The 19,279-nt window shown below is 58.6% G+C and overlaps 1 protein-coding gene across 7 annotated transcripts in view; it reads right to left on the bottom strand.

Annotated features, from left to right (window-relative positions):
• RPS6KA2 (ribosomal protein S6 kinase A2) overlaps positions 1 to 19,279 on the bottom strand; it is a 347,458-nt gene that overhangs the window by 23,239 nt on the left and 304,940 nt on the right. For all 7 annotated transcript variants that reach the window (XM_019412761.2, XM_053904291.1, XM_019412764.2 and 4 more), the window contains 4 exons: positions 16,854 to 16,918; positions 7,726 to 7,828; positions 5,397 to 5,527; positions 4,247 to 4,372 (listed from right to left, as the gene is read on the bottom strand). In XM_019412761.2, coding sequence (XP_019268306.1) covers positions 4,247 to 4,372; positions 5,397 to 5,527; positions 7,726 to 7,828; positions 16,854 to 16,918 — 425 coding nt within the window. The remainder of the gene's footprint in view (positions 1 to 4,246; positions 4,373 to 5,396; positions 5,528 to 7,725; positions 7,829 to 16,853; positions 16,919 to 19,279) is intronic.

The following is a 19,279-nucleotide window of genomic DNA, read 5'->3' as shown; positions in this document are numbered from 1 at the left end:
CGAGGGGACGCCGAGGGTGATCACAGCACCGCGTCGTGAAGGTGACGTGAGCTCACGTGCGCAGCGTTTCCGGGCTGGCGCGTAGCGAGTGCTGCTCACGGTCATCGTCCCCGTGGCCACAAGAGGGCACAACGCATCGCGACAGGTCTGGATTCTGTCTAACGCCTGCCGCTCCCGGTCTCCTGAGCTTCAGGTGTTGGGTTTGCTGCTTAGACGTTTACTGATGCTCGTGTCTCGAAACCGAGGATCTAAGCGGCAGAAGTGATACCTCGGGGGTGGGCGTCAGTTCTGCGCCCCACGGTCGGCACCCACCGAGTCGCTCGCAGACACCCTCTGGAACGGTCTCAAGGCGCACCTGCGGAGGCTCATGAGAGGCTGAGACACCTGGGGGCGCGAGGCAGCTTTTCCACAGCGAATCCCCCCCCAACACAAGGCTCCTCGGGAGCCCTTCCTTTGACACGAGCCGGCGCCCTGGGCTGTTTGCCGTTGAGCCACTTCAGGAGTGGCTTCGTGGAAAGGGACACGTAGCCAGAACGAGAGAAGACTAGAGACGCTTCCCGCTCCGCAAACCTCCCCCGTTCAAGCGCCGCTCCGTCGCAGCTCCCTTCTGCGCTCCGTAAGCCGTCCTGCTCTCGCCTTAAACAACTTGGCGTCTGGGCTGTTCTGTCAGGTTGTCAAAGTCCCACACGATTCCCTCCGGCCCCCTGCCCTCTGGGGCCGACGAGGAGAGCAAAGGCGAACTTCGGTGGCGCCCGGATGGCTGGGCTGCTCTGCCCTCGGAAACAGCCGGGGGTGTAAGAGTGGACGCGTCTGTCAACCGTACTGAGCCTGACGGAGGGAGGAGGGAGGGAGGAGGTAACGGCTTTCCCACCCAGCTCCCCAGCACTGGGTGGGCGCACCGGAGGGACACCCCACGCCGAGTCGGCCCGAGGTGGGGTCCGCGAGGACGAGGAGGCAGCACCCGCCTCACCGCCTGAGGCCGGGCTCTCCCGGGGAAAGACCCTGGTCAGCCCAGCCTCGTTTGCTTCATCCGAAGATAGGGACCAAGCTGAGGGATTCAGAGTCTGTACCGACGCTTACAGAGTGCCCGCTGTGTGCGCGCGCTGCCTACTGTGAGATGCCCGTCCGTCCCCCGTCCCCGAAGGGTGCCTTAGGCTGCAGTCCTCCTCTTCAGCACCGCTGTTATTATGGGCTGGGTAATTCTTCGTTGAGGACAGCGGGAGGGAGCCGTCCTGGGCCGGATGTCAAGCTTCATCCCTGACCGTTGTCCACTAGACCCCAGCGGCGACTCCCACGCCAGCTGTGACACACAGAATGTCTCGACGTGGCCAGTGTCCCTGGAGGGGGGCAAAGCCAGCCGGACCGATGACGACCGGGCACAGGAGCCCCGGCACTCCGGTCACCGTCCTACTGTTCGTCCAGGTCCCTGCGTACGCTCTTCTGCTCTTGACTCAGGGGGGAGGCTTCCGAATCGCCCGTGGAGGTGGATGAGGGGACAAGGAGGACCCCTGGCTCGGACTAGACGGTTTCTCAAAATGAAACAGACGCCCTTTTCCATCCACGCGAGAATGTGGATGGCCGGGTCCCCACACTTCGCGAGCTAGCCGGGAGCTGAGTCCCGGAGGGCGTTTATCGACCCGAGGTCCGGCTCACACGCCCAGCGATTTAAGTGCCACGTTCTCGGTTCTGCCAGGTATCAGCCAGGCAACTGATGCAGAAAAAGGTCAAAGAATAGTTCGGCTCCGCTCTACCTGGAAAATGCTGACAAAGGGCAGGGTAGCGATCTGTAGGACGTTAAAACGTTCTGCTAACAAATGGGCCCATCCTGAAAACCGAGCTCTTTGCCTTGAAACTCCTGCCGGTCCTGTTGCCCTTGAAGGAGATCCAAGCCAACGCCAGTGAACTGACAATGGACATTCCAACCAGCAGCCTACACAGCTCTGGGTCCCGGGCGCTCCTTCCTACGCTTGGTAAATTTAAATACCTTCTAGATAATGAACTACGACCCACTGTGGTCTCAGCAAGGATGGGGGCGGGATCCCTGCCAGGTCCACCAGGTCTGTCTGTCCAGGGAACTTCAAGGCGTGCAAAAAAGAAACAGGAAGGCTTGACTTCCCGTGGCACCCAGCTGCAGCCACGCGCCTGGCTTCTGGGCCCTGGGGTGAATGCCTCAGAAATTCCCAGCACAGCGTGGCCTCAACAAGAGCGTCAAGGTCCGAGCTAAAGCCACGGAACAAAGCCGAATTCACATGGTGTTTTTATAAGAGAGCTGGATATGGGGACAGTACGGGGAAACACACAACTGCCTCTGTCAATGGGAGATTTATTTTCAGAGGCACAAAACGCAGCTGATCAACTGCACAGAGGCTGGCTGTTTTCTTCTATAGAAGGGCATCGTGGTCACTGAGCCGGCCGGACAATAGACGTGTTTTTCCTTGCTCGCTGGAAGCTGCCATTGTTTCTAGGATGGCTGCTGGTCACCAGACAAACTGCCGAAAGAAATTCTGTGCGAGTGACCCACGCAGAAAAGATCCTCCAAAGCCCCTGTATGCTTGTGAAGCCTCCGTCGTGAAACACGAGCGAGACGCAGAGGGCAGGTGCGCACCCACGTGGGGCTCCAGGAGCAGCACTGCCTGGGGAACCAGGGGCGGCCTCGCAGGTGCTCCCATGAGCTCCCCCAAGGAGGAGGAAACACGAAACTCCTCAGCAACCCAAGTCCTAGAAACTCCTGGAAGACTGCTTGCGACACCACCTGGGGGCCCGTGCACACCCCCTGCAGACGGCTGGACAGCTGGCAGTGCTGTGCACCCTCCACCCTCTGCTCCCGGAGCCCTCTGCGCGCCTCCCCTCTGCTCCCGGAGCCCTCTGCGTGCCTCCCCTCTGCTCCCGGAGCCCTCTGCGTGCCTCCCCTCTGCTCCCGGAGCCCTCTGCACGCCTCCCCTCTGCTCCGGGAGCTCTCTGCGTGCCTCCCTTCGACTCCTGGCACAGTGCTCTAGAAGTGGGCAGGCTGAACACGGACAGCATGTCCGTGGAGCCCACAGACCATTCCTCCGTATTTCAAATGCTCTTTCTTATTAGAGGAATTCAACATACACGTGTCCACAAGCCATCATTTTCCAACCCAAACTAGACCTACAGTCTTTGGTCTAGGTTTTTTTGGCTGTTGTCTTTTCCGGAAAGAGTTGGGCATTTTTTTTTCAGTGCAGGAAACACTGGGTGGGTGTGCCTGCTATTCTTGGGGGTCTCCCTTTTTGCAAAACCTGTGTTCACTACACGGTGTGGGGCCTGGGTGAGGAGTCGTGCAAAACAGCTCATCTGCCTGAGTCATCATTTTGGACAACTTCTTCAGAGGCCAGGAAAATCGCAATGGATGGGATTGCTCCTTCTACCCTGCTGCCTCCTGGAAGGTTCCACGCTCCCCCAGGGGGAGGGCCCTGGGGGCAGGGAGGGGCAGGGCCACGTGCTGCTGACAACACTGGGTTCGGCCATGACGACGCCACAGGCCGGACCCGGCGGTCAGTTCAGCGGGAAAGCGGTGGACTTAGAGCCTCTCTCCCGCTCTTGTGGACAGAATGTGCCATTTATGCTTTTTATGTAAGTTAGGTCGTGCTTTTAGCGGGAAGCTTTAGCTTTAGTCCATATTTTATCACCCAGAAAACTGAAGAAACTGGTCTTTGGGATTTCCAGATGAACTATCAAATGTAGCAACGATTATAGAGGCTAAAGGTACTATGTAGAGACGGGATTCTAGATAATTACAGATAATCCTTACTACGGACTTTTCCGGGTGGTGGAGAGTAAAATGGCCAGCTCTCTGCTTAGGTTTTCACGGGTTTAACCGGTTTATGCCTCTATTCGTTTCTTTGAGGTAGTTTTTGGTGACCGGGGCTTCCTCCTTCCTTCCCCCTCTCCCATCAAACACTGCGCCTGTCCCCCAACTGTATTTTCCAGAATACTGGGCACCCAAAGCTTTTATTCCAGAGTGCACTTATACAAAGCTACTAACGGTGGTCGGCACTCAGATGTGGGATAAAACTGAAAATACTCATGATTTGCAAAATAATTTTTGAACGGGTGACCTCATACCAAAGCAGACTGCGCTCCGTCACAGGAGACCTGGGGAGACGGTGAGCGGGGAGGGAGGCGGCCGGCTCAGCAGGGCCTGCTGCGGTCAGGGCTCGCCGGAGCGGTGCGGTTGTGCGCGGCGACCGCACGCGCCACTGCCCACGCCCGCGCGCGGTCTTACCTTCACGGCGTACTCTGCCTCCGTCGCTTTATGCACGCATCGCTTGCACACGGAGTAGGAGCCCACCCCGATGTCCTCCTTGATCTCGTAGCCGTCAGTGAAGTGTACGTTGTTCCCGTGTAACTGCTGCGGAGAGAGACCAAGGGCGGAGACGGCCGTCAGGGCTCTCTCGTGCGAGGGCACGACCACAGGCACACGGGACACGGGCAGGAAGGGGGGTTCCAGACGGTGCACTGAGGTCACTGAGCCCAGGGGTTCGTGGAGTCATGCTGCTGGTCAGCAAGGGCTCTCGACCTACCTCCCGACTCCCCTGACCTCTCCGGTTGTGAACTTCATTCTCAGACCACGGTACCCGGTATCCACTGCCTGGGCCCATCCCCCTGAAGACCTGAGAGCCTGAGACAGGGGGGCAGGGGACCTGCGGAAGCTGCGTGTGTGGTTGTGACACTGGGGTCTAGAGCGGTGCCTGGCTGTGTCATCTACCTGGAAATCCGACCCCCTGATGTCCCAGGCATGGCCCGTAGGCACGACCCCCCACTCAGAGCACGGTCGAGAAGCCGCCAGAAGCCCTGTCACATCAAGCGCCCACGTCAGACACACCGTGGTTTCCCAAAAGGCTCTGGAGAGGCGATGTGGAGATCTAATGGCGCCCAATTTTCCCTGACCCGGTCCGTGAATAAAACGTGATCGCCGTTCCTTCTTAGAATTCTCTGCATCTGGTTACACTAACTGGGGGGGGGGGGGGGGGGGGCGTCTTATAAAATAAATGTCCTCTGCACCGACCTCCCAAAAAGTCGGTTTGTAGCCACAGACCAAATCGCTCTCGGGGTACTGGCCCCACTGCACACCGTGAGCACGCCCCGTCTGACTCGTGTGGGGGCTCTGGCTGTAGACGCGCCACGGTGACAGCCTCATCAGAACTCTTTACCCTTCGTTAGGATGAATGTGGAACAGGGGTAACAGCCACGGCTCGGGTCACCATGAGACTCAGTGACCCCCAGGAGGCCGGGAAAGGAGCTGATGGCAGAAGGCGCTCCAGGCACCAGCTGCCCCCGCCCCCGGCCCCGCTCCCAGGCCGGCTTTCCGTCCACGGGTGACCCTCAGCACCCACACCTGCCGGAGACCGTGGAGTCGGGCGGTGCGGGGTTACCTGCACGATGGGGTGGACCGTGGCTTTGTGCAGATCTTGCGGGGAGGCCTCCTGGACCAGACTCGAGGCCACGAAACTGAATCCTCTGAACAGATGATGAGCGTTGGCGCTGGGGGGGATGCCAGGTGAGTCTGCAGGTAACAACGAGAGAATTCCACCTTCCAGGGGGAGCTTCCTAGTTGGAGTTCCCCAGTCACTTTTACTTAATTTAACGACATCACACAGTTGGCCTTTGTGCGAGGGACTAAGTGAAGCGTTGAGAGACGGAAAAGTCATTCTCTCTATATGTATATATTAACAAGAGGGTAGGATTTTCTAAGCACGGGACCCAAGAGCATGGCTGTGTTAAAGGGAAGCTATAGCAATGTGATTCTGAAAGATTGGATGATCCACATCCTGTACGTAAGGTTTCTGGATGCACAGTGGGAATGTCCTCTGAAAGGCTTACGGCATTTTTTCCCCTAAACTTAAGCCAATACTAAAGCTAGTTTATATCTCCTTTGGCCACTGGAGGCTGCTGGCTGGTGGGAGATGCCGGGCTAAGATTTGAAAACCCATCAGACAAAGTAGTCAGAAACGAGTCATGGGATCATCAAAGTTTCCAAGTCCTCAGTTTCAATTAGTTAGTTGAAAATTCTCTCTTATCCAACTCTCGTGTTTGCTTTTTAAGTACCGTGCCGAAAATCAGCATCCCCTCGATGATCTTAAAGCCTGTTACATTCTATTTATGCCACCTCCCACGTGGGCACGGCAGCCACACCAGCCAAATGCTGGCCGAGGCAACCTTCATAAGGCAACTTCAGCTGATGGCCTCCGCGCCCCTTCCTTCATTCAGAGACACTGCTTACGCGATCTACGAATTCTCCGCTCACTAATGCAAGTGCATCTGCCCAAGTTAATAGGGCCGTACCTCCCCCAAAGCACACACACTCCTCAGAGGCTGTGAAGGAGCCTCCTGAGGTACGCTTCACCCTCGCCATTTGCAGGGCTCTGGCGAATTCTCTGGGATGAGCTCAAATTCTTAAATCTAAAGCCCCAAGGAAGGACGCCAAAGCACCCTGGGGGTTGAAGACTGCTTAGTGGTGCTGGATCCGTTGTGCTCGGTGGGGACCTTCAGAGCAGCTGGTGGTAGCCTGGGAGGTTTCTAAGGGAAAGCAGACCTCGAAGCCGTCATTCTGTGCAGGGGCCCGGGGTCTAGAACAGCTCGGCGCCCGCCGGGGCAACGCCGCAGCGTTCAGGAGGCGCTGCTTCTCGCAGCACATAATCTTCAGATTCTAAAAACTACTCGGCTGAGCCTTCTGGGTTTTAATGAAGCTTCTCTAGTCTAGCACCGGGCGAATTTACTTCCTAGCACGAGGAGCCTAAACCAAAGGGAACAAAGTAGATTCTCTGCTCCAAGTTTTCCACTTAGTGTTTGGTAGTTGGCTGTGTCTTTCATAATCACCTTTAAAGTCATGCAAAATTTCGGATTCCAAGTCAGCGAGCAAAGAACCCCCATATACACCGTATGTAGCCCCGTATCCACCAGTTCCCTGAACGTGGTCCCCCAATCCCTCCACGAGGGGGGTTCGCCTCTTTAGTTTACATAACACCATTACACAACATACCACGACTGTATGGCCTGGACTGCGTCCCCCCAAATTCAGAGTTTGAAGCCCTCGCCCTCTATGTGCCTGTCTTTGAAGACGGGGTCTTTGGGGGAGGTAAGTGAAGTTCAACGAGGCCATGGGACCTGACCCAACGGCACTGCTGTCCTTCTAAGAAGAGGGAGAGACAGCACCGAGTGAGGCCCCGTGAGGACACGGAGGGAAGGTGGCTGTCTGCAAGTCGGGAAGGGAGCCCCCACCGGGAACCAAAGTAGATGTCTGTTGTTTAGGGCGCCCAGGCCAGCTGTGCGTCATGTGGTCCACGCAGACTGAGACCATTCCCAGATCTCAAAAACAACCCCCTGATACTGACTCATTAATGTCACAAAATGATGACTTTGGACTGACGGAGTTCGACAGACCTTAAGAGGGATTGTTGACAGATCCCGAAAGCCAAGGCTCCGTGTCCGTCTGCTGTGCCGAGACCCGGTAGCTTGTAAGGCTCTGTGGACAGTGTCGGCTGCTGGCATGCGTCAGGGCTACAGTTCCCACAGCTATGGACTTCACCCTCGGCCCTCCTCTCCCCACAAGACCCTCTAGCTGAATGGAGACTGTCACTGTCTCGACCTTCCCTTCTTGCGCTTGCCTGAAAGGACTGGTCCCTGAACTGGCAGCGGGGGGTGGGGGGGGGTGGGGGGAGGACCCACGACCAGACAGAGCGCTGGGTCGCTGCTGGGACACACCTGTGGGCGTCCGTGCTGTGAACTCGGGGTCAAAGTGGAAGGTGTCCTCGGGCCTGCCCACCGCTGGCTTGAACGGCGGCTTGATCTCCTTCCGGTACAGCTTCTGCAGGGAAAGCGAGACAGAGCCGTGAGGAGCCACCGACAACGCCAGAGAATGCCGTGGAATAGCGCGGCCCGCCGCCGGGGCGGGGGACACACTTCGCGCACAGGGCCCCAGTTTCCACCTGTGGATGGCACCTCCGGATACTCTGACGTATGTACGAATACGCGTAAAATATGATGCACATACGTTACGTAGGACGCAGAACACAATGGAATGTATTCTATAAAAGTCATAACCGAAGGCATGAGGGTCTGGACACGTGCAAAGTATTCTCCATTTAGGGCAACGTGACGTTTTAAACCTTTTTGGGGGGCAGTAGAATTTTTTTCTTCTAGTAAAATCTGGCAGGACAGCCCCACGCTGCCCCACCCTGGGTGACAGCAGTACCTGCTGCTTGGTGCCCTCCTCTCTGCCCCGGCGACCCCGAGGCCACCCCTGGGGGATGCTGTGAAAGCCCCCAGCTAGAAGGGAACCGAGCCTGGGCGCGGGGGCTGGGGCACGTGCCCTGGGCACCCACTCTGGCGTCCCCGATTTGGGGAGCTGCTAGAGCAGCTGCTTCAGTGCCCCTTCTACACATGCCTGTGCCCTCTGATGGGCCCAGCACGACACCTGACTCGATGGTGAGTCAGCCTTTCTCGAGAATGGCCACGTCGGGAGGCCCCGAACTTGCATCACGGAGCCTGAGCTGTGACAGGATGCCCGGAAAACCCACGCCCCTCAGTGCTCCAGTCTTAGTGGAAATTTGAAAATGCCTTCCAAACCCGACTGTGGTGTTCTCAACGCTGTCAGGCAAGGCGACAGTTCATGCTTTTGGGGAGATTCAATTTAAGGGACAACACAGTTTGGAATTGGGCCCCGGTAACGAGGCGAATAAAGCTGCAGATGGGGAAGAGGAAGTGTGGGCAGGGGGGCGAGGCTGGGCTCGGTGGGTCGGGGAGGTGGGCTGTGGGCTGCAGAGGTGTGGGGGCCTCGGTGCTGCCAGTCCTGGTGGAGGCTGAGGGGGCGCCACCGGGGTGGATTTCAGGACGTGGAAGTTCTGGGCGCACAGTAGTGGCTCTGGCCAGGGTGCTAAGCACCTGGCGGGATGGTAACTTGGCTGTGGGGCTTGGATACCAGAACGCGGGTCTGGCTGCAGCCGTCTGAGTTTCCCTAGTTCTGCCTGATCACAGGAGTGCCCCCGGGCCCTTTCTCGGTGCCTTTGTTTCAGTAAGTCTGGAGCTCAGCTCTGGAGCCAGGGATCCTGATGGCTCTGAAAACGTCTGCAGTGACTCCCATCCAGATCTGCTCTGAATCTCTCAATAACACAGAAGAGCAGATTTCCTCTCCTGGTTTTACAGGTGAGGAAACCCAGGTTAAGATAGGTGGGGTGAGTTGTGCAAGGTCGGGAGTGACGAAGGGCAAGGGCCGGCCGGGAGGAGGGTCAGGCATCCCGACTCTTCTTGTTACAGCAGCGCTCACGGCAGGGGAGGGTCCAGCAGGTGGCAGCAGGGCACGACGTCCTGGTCCCTGCCCGAGCACACCCTTGCAGAGGCCCCTGTGGCTGCAGGAAGTGCGGGCGCGCTGGCAGAACGGGAGCTGTGTCCGGGTGAAGGGGCCCCGGAGGCTGGCACTGACCGATGGCCACCGGGCTCCGCCGCTTAAGGAGCAGCAGGGGCCGCGGCGTGCACAGGACGGTGCTCAGGGTGTGCACTCGGGAGTCACCCGACGAGAAAGAATGTGTTAACTCCGCCCTGCATTCGCTGGTCATTTCCTGCCCTGGGTGAATAGATTTCATTAGGGATTGATTTACTCCTTGAACTCTTTCCGTAAATAGAAAGATGCTCCTTTCGGCGGCGACGCATTCCGGGATGGGAATAAACTTCCCTGATGTATGCACTTGTCAGAGGAAACCTAACAGGGAGAAGCGAGCTGTGCACCCTGATTAAAATGCCGGCCGTTACCAAGACCGATGGCCCAGCGCAGCCCTGCGGGGCTCAGACCCTCTCTCCTCGCACCAGCGATTCTCCTGCGGTGTTCGAGCTGGGTGATTAAATCGCTATCTGTCCTGCTCCAGGAAAACGCACATCCTCTCCCTCGGCATCCGTGTCTTCTCTCGCTACTTGGGGAGGTGGGGGCGGGGGAAGAGAGGGAGAGGGGGGAGAGAGGAATCTCCGCGAGCCGGGGGCTCCTGCTTTCATTAACAGGGGGATTTATTTACACGCACACAGAACTGGCTGTCACTTAATCCAAAGGGGAGGCGTTGCACCTGGAGCTGAAGGTGACCTTCAGCTCCTCTTCTAACCCCAGCTCCACCAGCACGGGGTCCCCTGGAAGCCGGAAGCCAGTGCCCACCCCCAGCTTCACGGCTGCGGATTAAACAGTCCCCCGAACCCAGCACTTTGGAGCCGAAGCACTTCTGCTCCCTGATGGTTCACTGGGCAGCTCCCGGAGGCATCGGCGGCCACGACTGTGCCTGTGTGCGCACCCCGCGGTGGGGACCGTGACGCCCTGCTCGGGACACCCCGCAGCCTCGCTTACCACCCGGCCACCAGCCACAGAACCGCACGCTGGCTTTGATGAGAAGCTGGCTGGGATGTCGAGGTAACTGGCACAGTCCCAGCCCCTTCCCCTCCGTGCAGAAACCTGCCCAACTCTGCTTGTTAACCGGCCTCCCACGGAGGAAAACCCGAGAAAGCACAGGTGCCTCCTGTGACCAAGCTGACTCCCGGGGCCACGTGTTCTACCCTGGTGTCCCGCTGAGACAGCCCCCCGAGAATGGCACAGCAGTCCTGGCCGGGAGGCCGATCTCCGGGGGAGGCACAGCTTCCCACTTTCCAGGTCTTTACCGTCAGGAAAAGGAATTCATCAGGATGACCCCTGTAACCTAGCAGAGGACGTGGTACCCGCTGGCTTCCCCTGCTGCAGAGTCTCAGTGCCCTCCTTCCTAGCCCGGTGCATGCCCCCTGAACCCGGCACAGAGCCCAGCCATCATAGTGCGTTACAGCGTGTAAAAACTCCGGCTTCACTCACGCATGTGCACGTCTGCTTTTCCTCGTGTTTCTGAACCTCCTCTGTAAGCCTGTGCTTCCCGAAGGATTCCTAGCTGACGGGAGGAGAGGGCGTGCGAGAGGGTCCGCCGAAGGCTTGCCGGCCGGTGGGGGCATCACGGTGGGGCGGGAATCCCTGTGCAGACTCCAGAGCCCCCCGAACACCGGTCCCTGTTCTTGTTACGCCTATGAGCATAGCCTGTCCAAGGGCGGCCGGGAACACCACCCTGCGGTGCCCCGAGGGTGCTGTGGTTTCATCCTGGTTCCAAGCAGGTAGTGGAGGGCTGGACAGGGTGGCCAGGTGCCCTCCGCCCTGTGCATGGTTCCCCTATGCTTGTTGCGGTCGTAAAGGTCGGTCAGTTTCTTCCCGTTGCTGGATAAACTTCTGGAAAGTGCTAGTGTGTGTTATTATCACACATGCTTTTCTTTCCCTGTGTGCAAACCTAGGAGCGGGTTTGAGGTTTTAGCGAAAAAGTAATCTCACTTCTCATTTTGCCGTGTAAACTGTGGCACACAGGGTTAATTCAAGAACGAAACGGCAGCAGCATTTTGTGTAGGTTTTGAGCTTGACGAGAGGCATTATAATTCTGACCTAGATTCCCCTCTCTGAGCATCCAGAACGATCCATCCCACACTGCTGGAAAGAGAATGGGGTCTCATGATCAATGCACCAGGCATCACTTCAAATCATCTGGCTCGTCCCAGGATCTCAGGCTGACACAAGTCACAGCCACATTGGAACGGATTTCGCATCGAGCCAGTATCCGCCAGGAAGCTCTGAGCAGGTGCAGCACGGCTATTTATACCTAAAAGACCTTCAGATGACAGAGGGCAGAACAGAGGGAGCACAGGGAAAATGCTAACTGGGTAATGGAATAGGAGGCTGAGGCGAGCTTGGGGTCACGGACGTAACATCTGCTTCTGTAGGCAGTTTTGGCTCCAGGCATTTCAAAATTAACACTCTCCAGTAGGAAAGGGCACAGCTATAGATCGTTCCCGAAATAGCGACGCAGAAATAATGCAGAGACGCAGAGTGGTGGCAGCCTGGCTGGAGTAACAGAAAATTCCAACGGCTTCCGAGCACCCGGGGAAGCGGAGGGAGGATCTGATGGGGCTCTGTCTACACGGGTTACCCTCGCTGTAAGCCTGGCCAGAGCAACAGAATTCAAACAGCCTCCGAGCACCCAGGGAGGGGGGATCTGATGGGACTCCGTCTATATGGGTTACCCTCACCGCAAGCGGTTCCAACCAAAGTATCTGGATTTACAAGGGTGCTGAACGGAGGGGCGGTCATTCCTTGAACAGAGTCCTGTCGGGCTCCTTGAACGGAGAAGCCCAGTATTTAATGTGGGAACAGACGGACAGAAGTTGCCTCACACTCTGACACAGGCACCGAGACTGGCCAGCAGCCCGCCGCTCCCGGGACCCGAACCCCTAAAATCCACTCTTGGGGGCAAGAAGTCCTTTCTCCTCTCCTGCTGGCACGCATGACCGGCAAGGTCGGGGGGCTCTCGCAGGTGCTGACCTCGGGCTGTCTTCTCACTGCCCTGTGCCTCAGTTTCCCGCAGGAGTCCCTCCCACCTCACAGAATCACAACACCTGCTACCCTCGGGAGGGTTCAGAAGGATAAAAAGAACACAGGCGTGAGTTCCTCACAATAACGGGCGCCGAACGGCTACAGTGAAGGTCCCAGCCCCGGCCAGGAAGCAGCAAGCTGGTCAGCAGGGGTCGGTCCGCGGTGCCTGTGGTCGAGGCAAGCATCTGTCCCACGGCGAGGGGCCCCCGGGCTGGGCTGGGGGTGGGGGTCCCGCGGGCCGAGGTGATGAACTTTCCCGCAGCATCAGGGGCAAATAAACGCAGACTACGTGCGGGGGCTCCCCCTGGCCCCCTGCCGAGGCCTCGGGCTGTAATCGCAAGTTTTCATTCGGCTGCCGAACCAGGCTCTTTCAGGAAGATCTGCTCCCAGGCGGTTTTATTTGATCGGCTGTGCAGCCAAGTTAATGGCAGAGCAGGGCAAACCGGGGGATGTGACCCCACATCCACTGGGAACGGACTTATTCCGCACCAACAGGTCACCCGAAAATTTCTGCTGGCAGCTTTGGGTCACAGAGGGAAGCAGAGAGCGAAATAAGTACGTTTGTATTTTCCGGGTCGGGTCCCGAGGCCGGCGCTGGGCTCGCACACCCGGGCAGAAACCAGACGATTGAGGAAATGGCTTCTCGTTGTCGTCCTGAGCACCTGCCGGGCAGAGGGAAGGCCTCCTGGCGGTGACGGCTTTTGCAGAGGCTCCTCTGCCGTGGCCCTCAGTTGTCCAGGCTGCTGTGGCAGGAGGCACACGTCCCAACACCCGTCAAGGTCGGACATTTTCACGTCTGCTTTCCTGATGGGTCTGCGGCGTGCCCGGTGTGTGACCGACGGCCGGGGCTGGTCATTGCAACACCGGGGCTCACTGGCGCGCAGGGAGGAGAGGACGGGCGGAGAGTGGCGACGGGGATCTGTCGTCTACGTGCAGCGGTCAGATGTCAAGCAACCTGAGGACAGCTGCGTCTTATAACTGCTGGACCACGGACACCCTGCTCACCGGGACACGGGCCGGCACCCAGCAGTGCTTGTGGAATAAGTGAATTTGCACAGAAGTGGCTCTTCAGAGCTCCCTTAACCACGCACCGGCTGCTTTCATCCAGGGCTGGAGAGGGAATGAGAGCCTTCCCTCCCTCTCCGTCCCTGCCTCATCTTCTGCGGGCAAATACTGAAGTGAGGGTAGATATGCTCAGTCCCCGTGAATCTGAAGGGCCTCTCTCAGAGACACAACGGAATCAAATGCCAAAAGCAACAGGAGAGGTTTCCCAACCTCAGTTTTAGTCCGATTACTTTGAAATAACGCAGACTGCCGCCTTCCTGGTGCAAGATTCCAGTGACCATGTGTGTCCGGGCAGGGACCCCCGCCCCCGTCCCACAGCGGTGCTGGGTGCACTGGAGCTGGTCTCCCGCGGGACCCTCGTCTTCCTAACGCTGCAGACACAGGCCGGGCCGCTGCTCAGAGCTGGCGCGGACCCCTGGGACGCAGAGCCGACTGGCGTGGGGTTCAAGGCCGTCGTGCAGGAAGTTCTCTTGGTCCCCCCTCCGCAGGCCTGCTCTTCGGGGGGCTCCCTTCTTGGCCGAGATGGGCGTCCGTCCGTAGTTCTTGCCGACAGGTCCTCCTGGGCAGAGCTGTGCTGAATGGCGCCCGGAGCTGAGTGCCCGGTCCCTCCTGGTCGTCCCAGCCGACGCCCCAGCAATCTCCTTCTCCTCTGTGTTCTCGGCTGTGCCTGGGGGGGGGGCTGCGGTGCCCCAGAGAGCGGGCGAGAAGTGGGCTCCTCTGCCCCGAGAGCCTCTCTTGTTCCCTCGCTCGCTCAGTATTTACCAAGTGCGTCCTCTGAACCAGGCGCATCTCAGAGGCGTGGGAGACACGTCTAACAACACTGACAGTGAATCCTCACCTCGGGGAGGGTATACCGAACGGCAGGGGACGGACAAGGACGATCGACATAAATAAGGGCCGTGACCCAGTGCTTTGGAAGGTGATAAGCCGGAGGAAAAGGAGCAGGGGAGTCGGGGCGCTGGGCGAGGAGCTGCAGGTTTGGAAGGGCCCCCAGGGAGACTTCAGCGAGAAGCTGGCTTTTTTTTTTTTTTTGGTAGTCTTCACGTCCTGCGCGGAGCCCAATGTGGGGCTTGAACTCGTGACCCTGAGATCAAGACCTGAGCTGAGATCCAGAGTTAGATGCTTAACTGACTGAGCCACCCAGGTGCCCCCAAGAAACTGGCTTTTAGGAGAAGACATGAGGAGGACATAACTGAGACACAGGGGGCCCCCGGGGGCGGATGTGCTGGGCTGCGGACAGGTGCGCAGAGAGGGGGGTGAGGGGAGCGGGAGGGACGGGGGTCTCAGCTCCCCTGCTCGTTCTTTTCACGGCGCTGCTTTCTCTCTGGGACCAAGGGCGCACCCTTTGCTTACTGCCTCTCTCTCCCAGCCCAGCGTGTAGGACTTGCCCGTCCTGGCCACCACTCTGTCCCCAGGTCCTGGAGGTGTCTCCAACATGCCCAACAGCAGGCTGAGCCGATGGAACAGTGAGTGACAACAGAAGGGGGTGTGTGGCTCTACTCTGGGCCGCGTGGGTGGGAGGGGACGGGACACGGCAGAGCAACCCCCTTGGCCCCAGAGCGCGTCCTCGCGGGGTGCCGGGGGGGGGCACGTCCCCAGGGCTCAGCTTCTGAGGCTCTCGTGTGTGGTGCCGTGCCGGCACTCGGGGGCCTGAGACCCCATCACCCCACACAGCAGAGCCTCCGTGCTGTACGGAACTCGAAAACAATCGGCTGAAAAGGACCTTCAGGTGCCCGTCCGTGAGCTGGGGATGACATGCGCGATGTCACGTGCGAGCCTACATCTCCGGAAAGCTAAGTAAAAAGACATTTCACGCGCAGGCAGTGGCTCTGATGTCCCGCTTCCCCTTTCCATTTTCCTGAACTCAACCTGCTGTCGGTTTGGCCCTTGAGCTAGGCTTGTGTCCCCGGAGGGGAGGTGACGTGTGCCAGCATCTCACACGCTCCTCTCCAGTGTCACCGTTGGAAAGAAACTTGATCTCGTAAAAGCTGCATAGTCAGAAGCATAGACGTGGGTATTAAAGAATCTCACGTTCTCCCAGCTTGACTTTCTCCAAAAGAGGAGGAGAGGGGAGGAGGGTCAGAAGCTCTGAGAGCAGGGGTTCCATCAGGGGCTGGGGGCTGCCGAGCCACTCCTGGCCGGAAGCGGCTGGGGCACCACGCTCCATGGGGACATGGGGAAGACAGAGGGAAGGGCAAACACGGGTAATGATGACAGCCCTGTGCTAGAGAGGACATTAACTCTTTTTTTACACTCTGTTAAGATCTCCAAATGTAATAGCTGTGTTCACCTAAAGGAAAGGACCGAAAGAAACAGACATCAGAGGAGGGACGTCTTCCGTGCACACAAAGCACAGGGCAGCTGTTGAGATGAACCAGCCCCGAGCTGAGGGTCTGGAAACGGCTCCGAGCGGCTGGTGGAATGAGATTGAGATTCCGGAGCCCCGGAGCCAGCGTCCGGCTCCACGCGGCTTTGCGGCCCTGGCTTGGGGAACTGGAGCCAGAGGCTGACTTCTGACGGGGTCTCCTCCCCGACCAGGTGATGTCTGTCTCATCACCAGGCCTGGCGTCCAGCACAAGAGCCCCTCGGCCCTGGTGTTTCCTCTCAGTGGTTTTCCATCAGCACCCGGCCCGTCCCCTGGCTATGAACCCCACTGGCCCAAGCTCGGCCGGGCTGAGCCCCAGCTCTCTCCCGACTGCAGACCCCGGCCCAGTGGTCCCTAAATGCACCACGATGGTAAGTCTTCCTTAGGTCGCTAACAAGCGTCAGCCATGATTTTGTCTTTAACGGTCTGGATGATACATTTTTTCTTTAAGAACTCTGTAAGAGTGCTAGCTGTGGGGGCCCGGGCCTGAAAAGATACTGGAAAAGCAACACAGAATCTGAGATGCCAGTGCTTCAGCACCAAAGAGGCCTGCACAGTGGGCCACTGCCCACGGCCCAGTGGCCCAGAGACCCAGCAGCCTGGAGACCCGCAGTGGCCCAGGGGCCCAGGGACAGAGGCCCAGGGACCCAGCAAACCACAGCCCAGTGACCAAGTGACCTGAGGGGCTCCTGCAGCCCCTTGCCGGATGGACGGTGATCTCCACTCTGTCCTTAGTGCGTAGCAGTGGCTGCAGGGTCATCTGAACCTGCCTCTAGAGGGCCAAGCGATAAAGGGATTTCGGGCCTGGTGCTGCGGGGACGGGTGGTCCCTGGTCTGTGCCTGTAAAATGCCAGCCTGTTCATAGGCTCCGGAGAGAAGTGTCACCCTCCTCCAGGTGACATGGCCGCGTTCACCTCTGGTTTACCCGGCTGGTGTGCCCGCCCCCTCGCTCCCCGTCGTCGTGAGAGGCGGAGACCGCCGTGCGCAACTTACATTCCAGTCTACGGTCATGAAGAAGGGGTTCCGCTTGATCTCCTCTACCCCGTCGAGGCCAGCACCTGTCCCGGGACAGAGCAGACACGGGCATCAGAATACACCCCCGATTTCGTGGCCTCTGATGGTTTCGGACGCAGCAGAGGGAGGGGCTGGGCTGCCCAGAGCAGGGGTGAGGCAGGCTGGAATATTCCTGCCGCAGGTGTGGGGACGCCCGGAAATCCGGGGGAGGAAGTTGGAGGCCCCGTAGGCTCCACGCCCACCACCCACCGTGGGGCTTGAACTCTGCCCAGAGGTCGAGAGACCACAAGGGCCACAGGCTCTATCGACTGAGCCAGCCGGGCGCCCTCCGGCCGCACTTCAGACGCCCATTAAAGCTGGCGCAGGCCGGCCTTCCAGAAGGCAGTGGACATACAGGGGCAGTGGGAGAGGAGGCTGCTCTGGGTTTACAGGGAAGGGAAAGAAAGCCAGGAACTGAAGAGGCAGCTTCCAGCGGGACGAAACCCAGAGAAAGACTGGCGTCCACACGAGCGAACGCCGGGGCCCCTGGAGACGGCTTATAAACAGTTCCGCTGGGCTGGTTGTTCCTACCCGGCCTGGCTCTTTCCTCTCTTGCTCACATGAAATCCCAAGAGCTGGGGAGCGAGGGAGGCCCGAGTCTGCCGAGCACAGAGGATTCAGGGCCGTGAAACTTTTTTGCCCGATACTGTGTCACTATATGTCTGCCGTGAATGCACAGGCAGAGGGAGCCTAACGGAGGCACCGGGCCAGCGCTGGTCTGTCCCTTACAACAAACGCATGGCACTGACATCAGTTTAGTGTTAGGGGAAACAGTGCAGGGGGGTGGCTGGGAGCGCGCAGGGAACTGGCTGTACTTTCCATTCAACTTTTCTGTAAACTTAACGCTGCTCTAAAAATAAGTCTATTAATCAGAGAAACCAAAACCCTAAGGCCCTAAGAGCTGTGTTTTCTCCAGGATTCGAAGTTGGGGGAAGAGACTGTGGGCCGGGGAGGGGGCTGGTGGCACGGGGGCCGCGTGGGCTGGGCCGTCTCCAGCCAGCTCCTGTCCCAAGGTTGGGGACGGGGGTTCCGTGTCACTCGGTTTGTGAGGCACAGGCTTCCCGATTCTGCACCCCGGGCTCTGCGGGCCCACCCCAGGACAGCGGGAGCTGGTGGCTGCTGGCCGATGGGGGAGGGAGCTGGGATGGGGAGCCACCCCGAGCTGCTGTGCTCACTGTGGTGCTCCCCATCCAGCCTCACCGTCGGGGCCTGAGAAGTTGGGGGGCAGCCCCACACGGGGTCCCGGGGTCCCAGAAGATGAGGCCCTCCTGGATGTGGCCGGATGCTTTTGCATCCTGGTCCTTGTGCTCACGTGGGGAGAAAAGGAGGGGCGAGAGCTGTCCTCGGCAAAGATGTCTCAGGAGGACGGAGGCCCAGGCCCACCTCCAGTGTCTGCCCGGGGAAGCCTGGCCAGGCCAACACTCTGGGGGAGAACCCGCTGCTGGTCCCGCAGCATCGCCGGACTTGTGATACAAGGCAACGCGGGTGGCGGTCAGACTCTGGGATTTCTCCTCTGCTCTCCTGCCCGGCTCTGCGCACACCGAGGGCCTACGACTGTGACCGCTACTTTTTAGGCTGAAGGACACGGGGTAAGGTGGTCAAGGTCGCCCGAGAGTTTGTGAGGAGAACTAGGATTTGGAGGGAGATCTGTGTCGCCCCCAGGCTGGGGCTCCACCCTCGTCCTCAGTCCAGTTTGGAGTTTTCTTCTGAGGACCTGTGATATGATGATATGGTGAGAAGCATCTATTTCAGTCTTTGTCTCTGGCTCCTGGTCAGAGCCCCCCAACTCTTGCAATTTCCCAAGTCGTGAGGATAACAGAATCATCTTTTGTCACAGTATTTGGTTGTGGTCCCTGGCCCCAGCAGCAGCTCTTTTGTTGGTCACAACAAGCCTCTTTGATCCCCCCACCCCACACACAGAATTTATGTCAATGGGGTGGCCCTTGGAAAGCCCTTTTAGGATGGGGGCTGGTCACCACGGAAGCCAACCACAGGGCCAACCACGTGACTACAGGGTGGGAACTTCCAGCCTTACCTCTGACCTCCAGGGAGGGGAGAGGAGAGGGCTGGAGGAGGGGCGTATCACCCACCGCAGTGATTTAATGGAGCACACCCAAATAGTGGAAACTTCATAGAAACCCTAGACAACAGGGTTTGGAGAGTTTGTGGGTTGATGTGCAAGAATGCATCCATGTGCCGGGAGGGTGGCGCACCCCAAATTCCAAGGTCCTTCAGACCTCACCCTATGCACCTCTTCAACTGTGTCCTTTAAAATATCCTTTGTGATAAACACAGATCTCGGTGTTTCCTGAGTTCCGTGAGCTGTTCTAGCATATTACTGAACCCAGAGAAGGGGTCTTGGGAAC

The sequence above is a fragment of the Panthera pardus genome, unplaced genomic scaffold (genome assembly GCF_024362965.1).
Source record: "Panthera pardus isolate Hobbes unplaced genomic scaffold, ASM2436296v1 HiC_scaffold_17, whole genome shotgun sequence".
Classification (NCBI taxonomy): Eukaryota; Metazoa; Chordata; class Mammalia; order Carnivora; family Felidae; genus Panthera; species Panthera pardus.
This window is presented reverse-complemented; position numbering and strand designations above follow the sequence as displayed.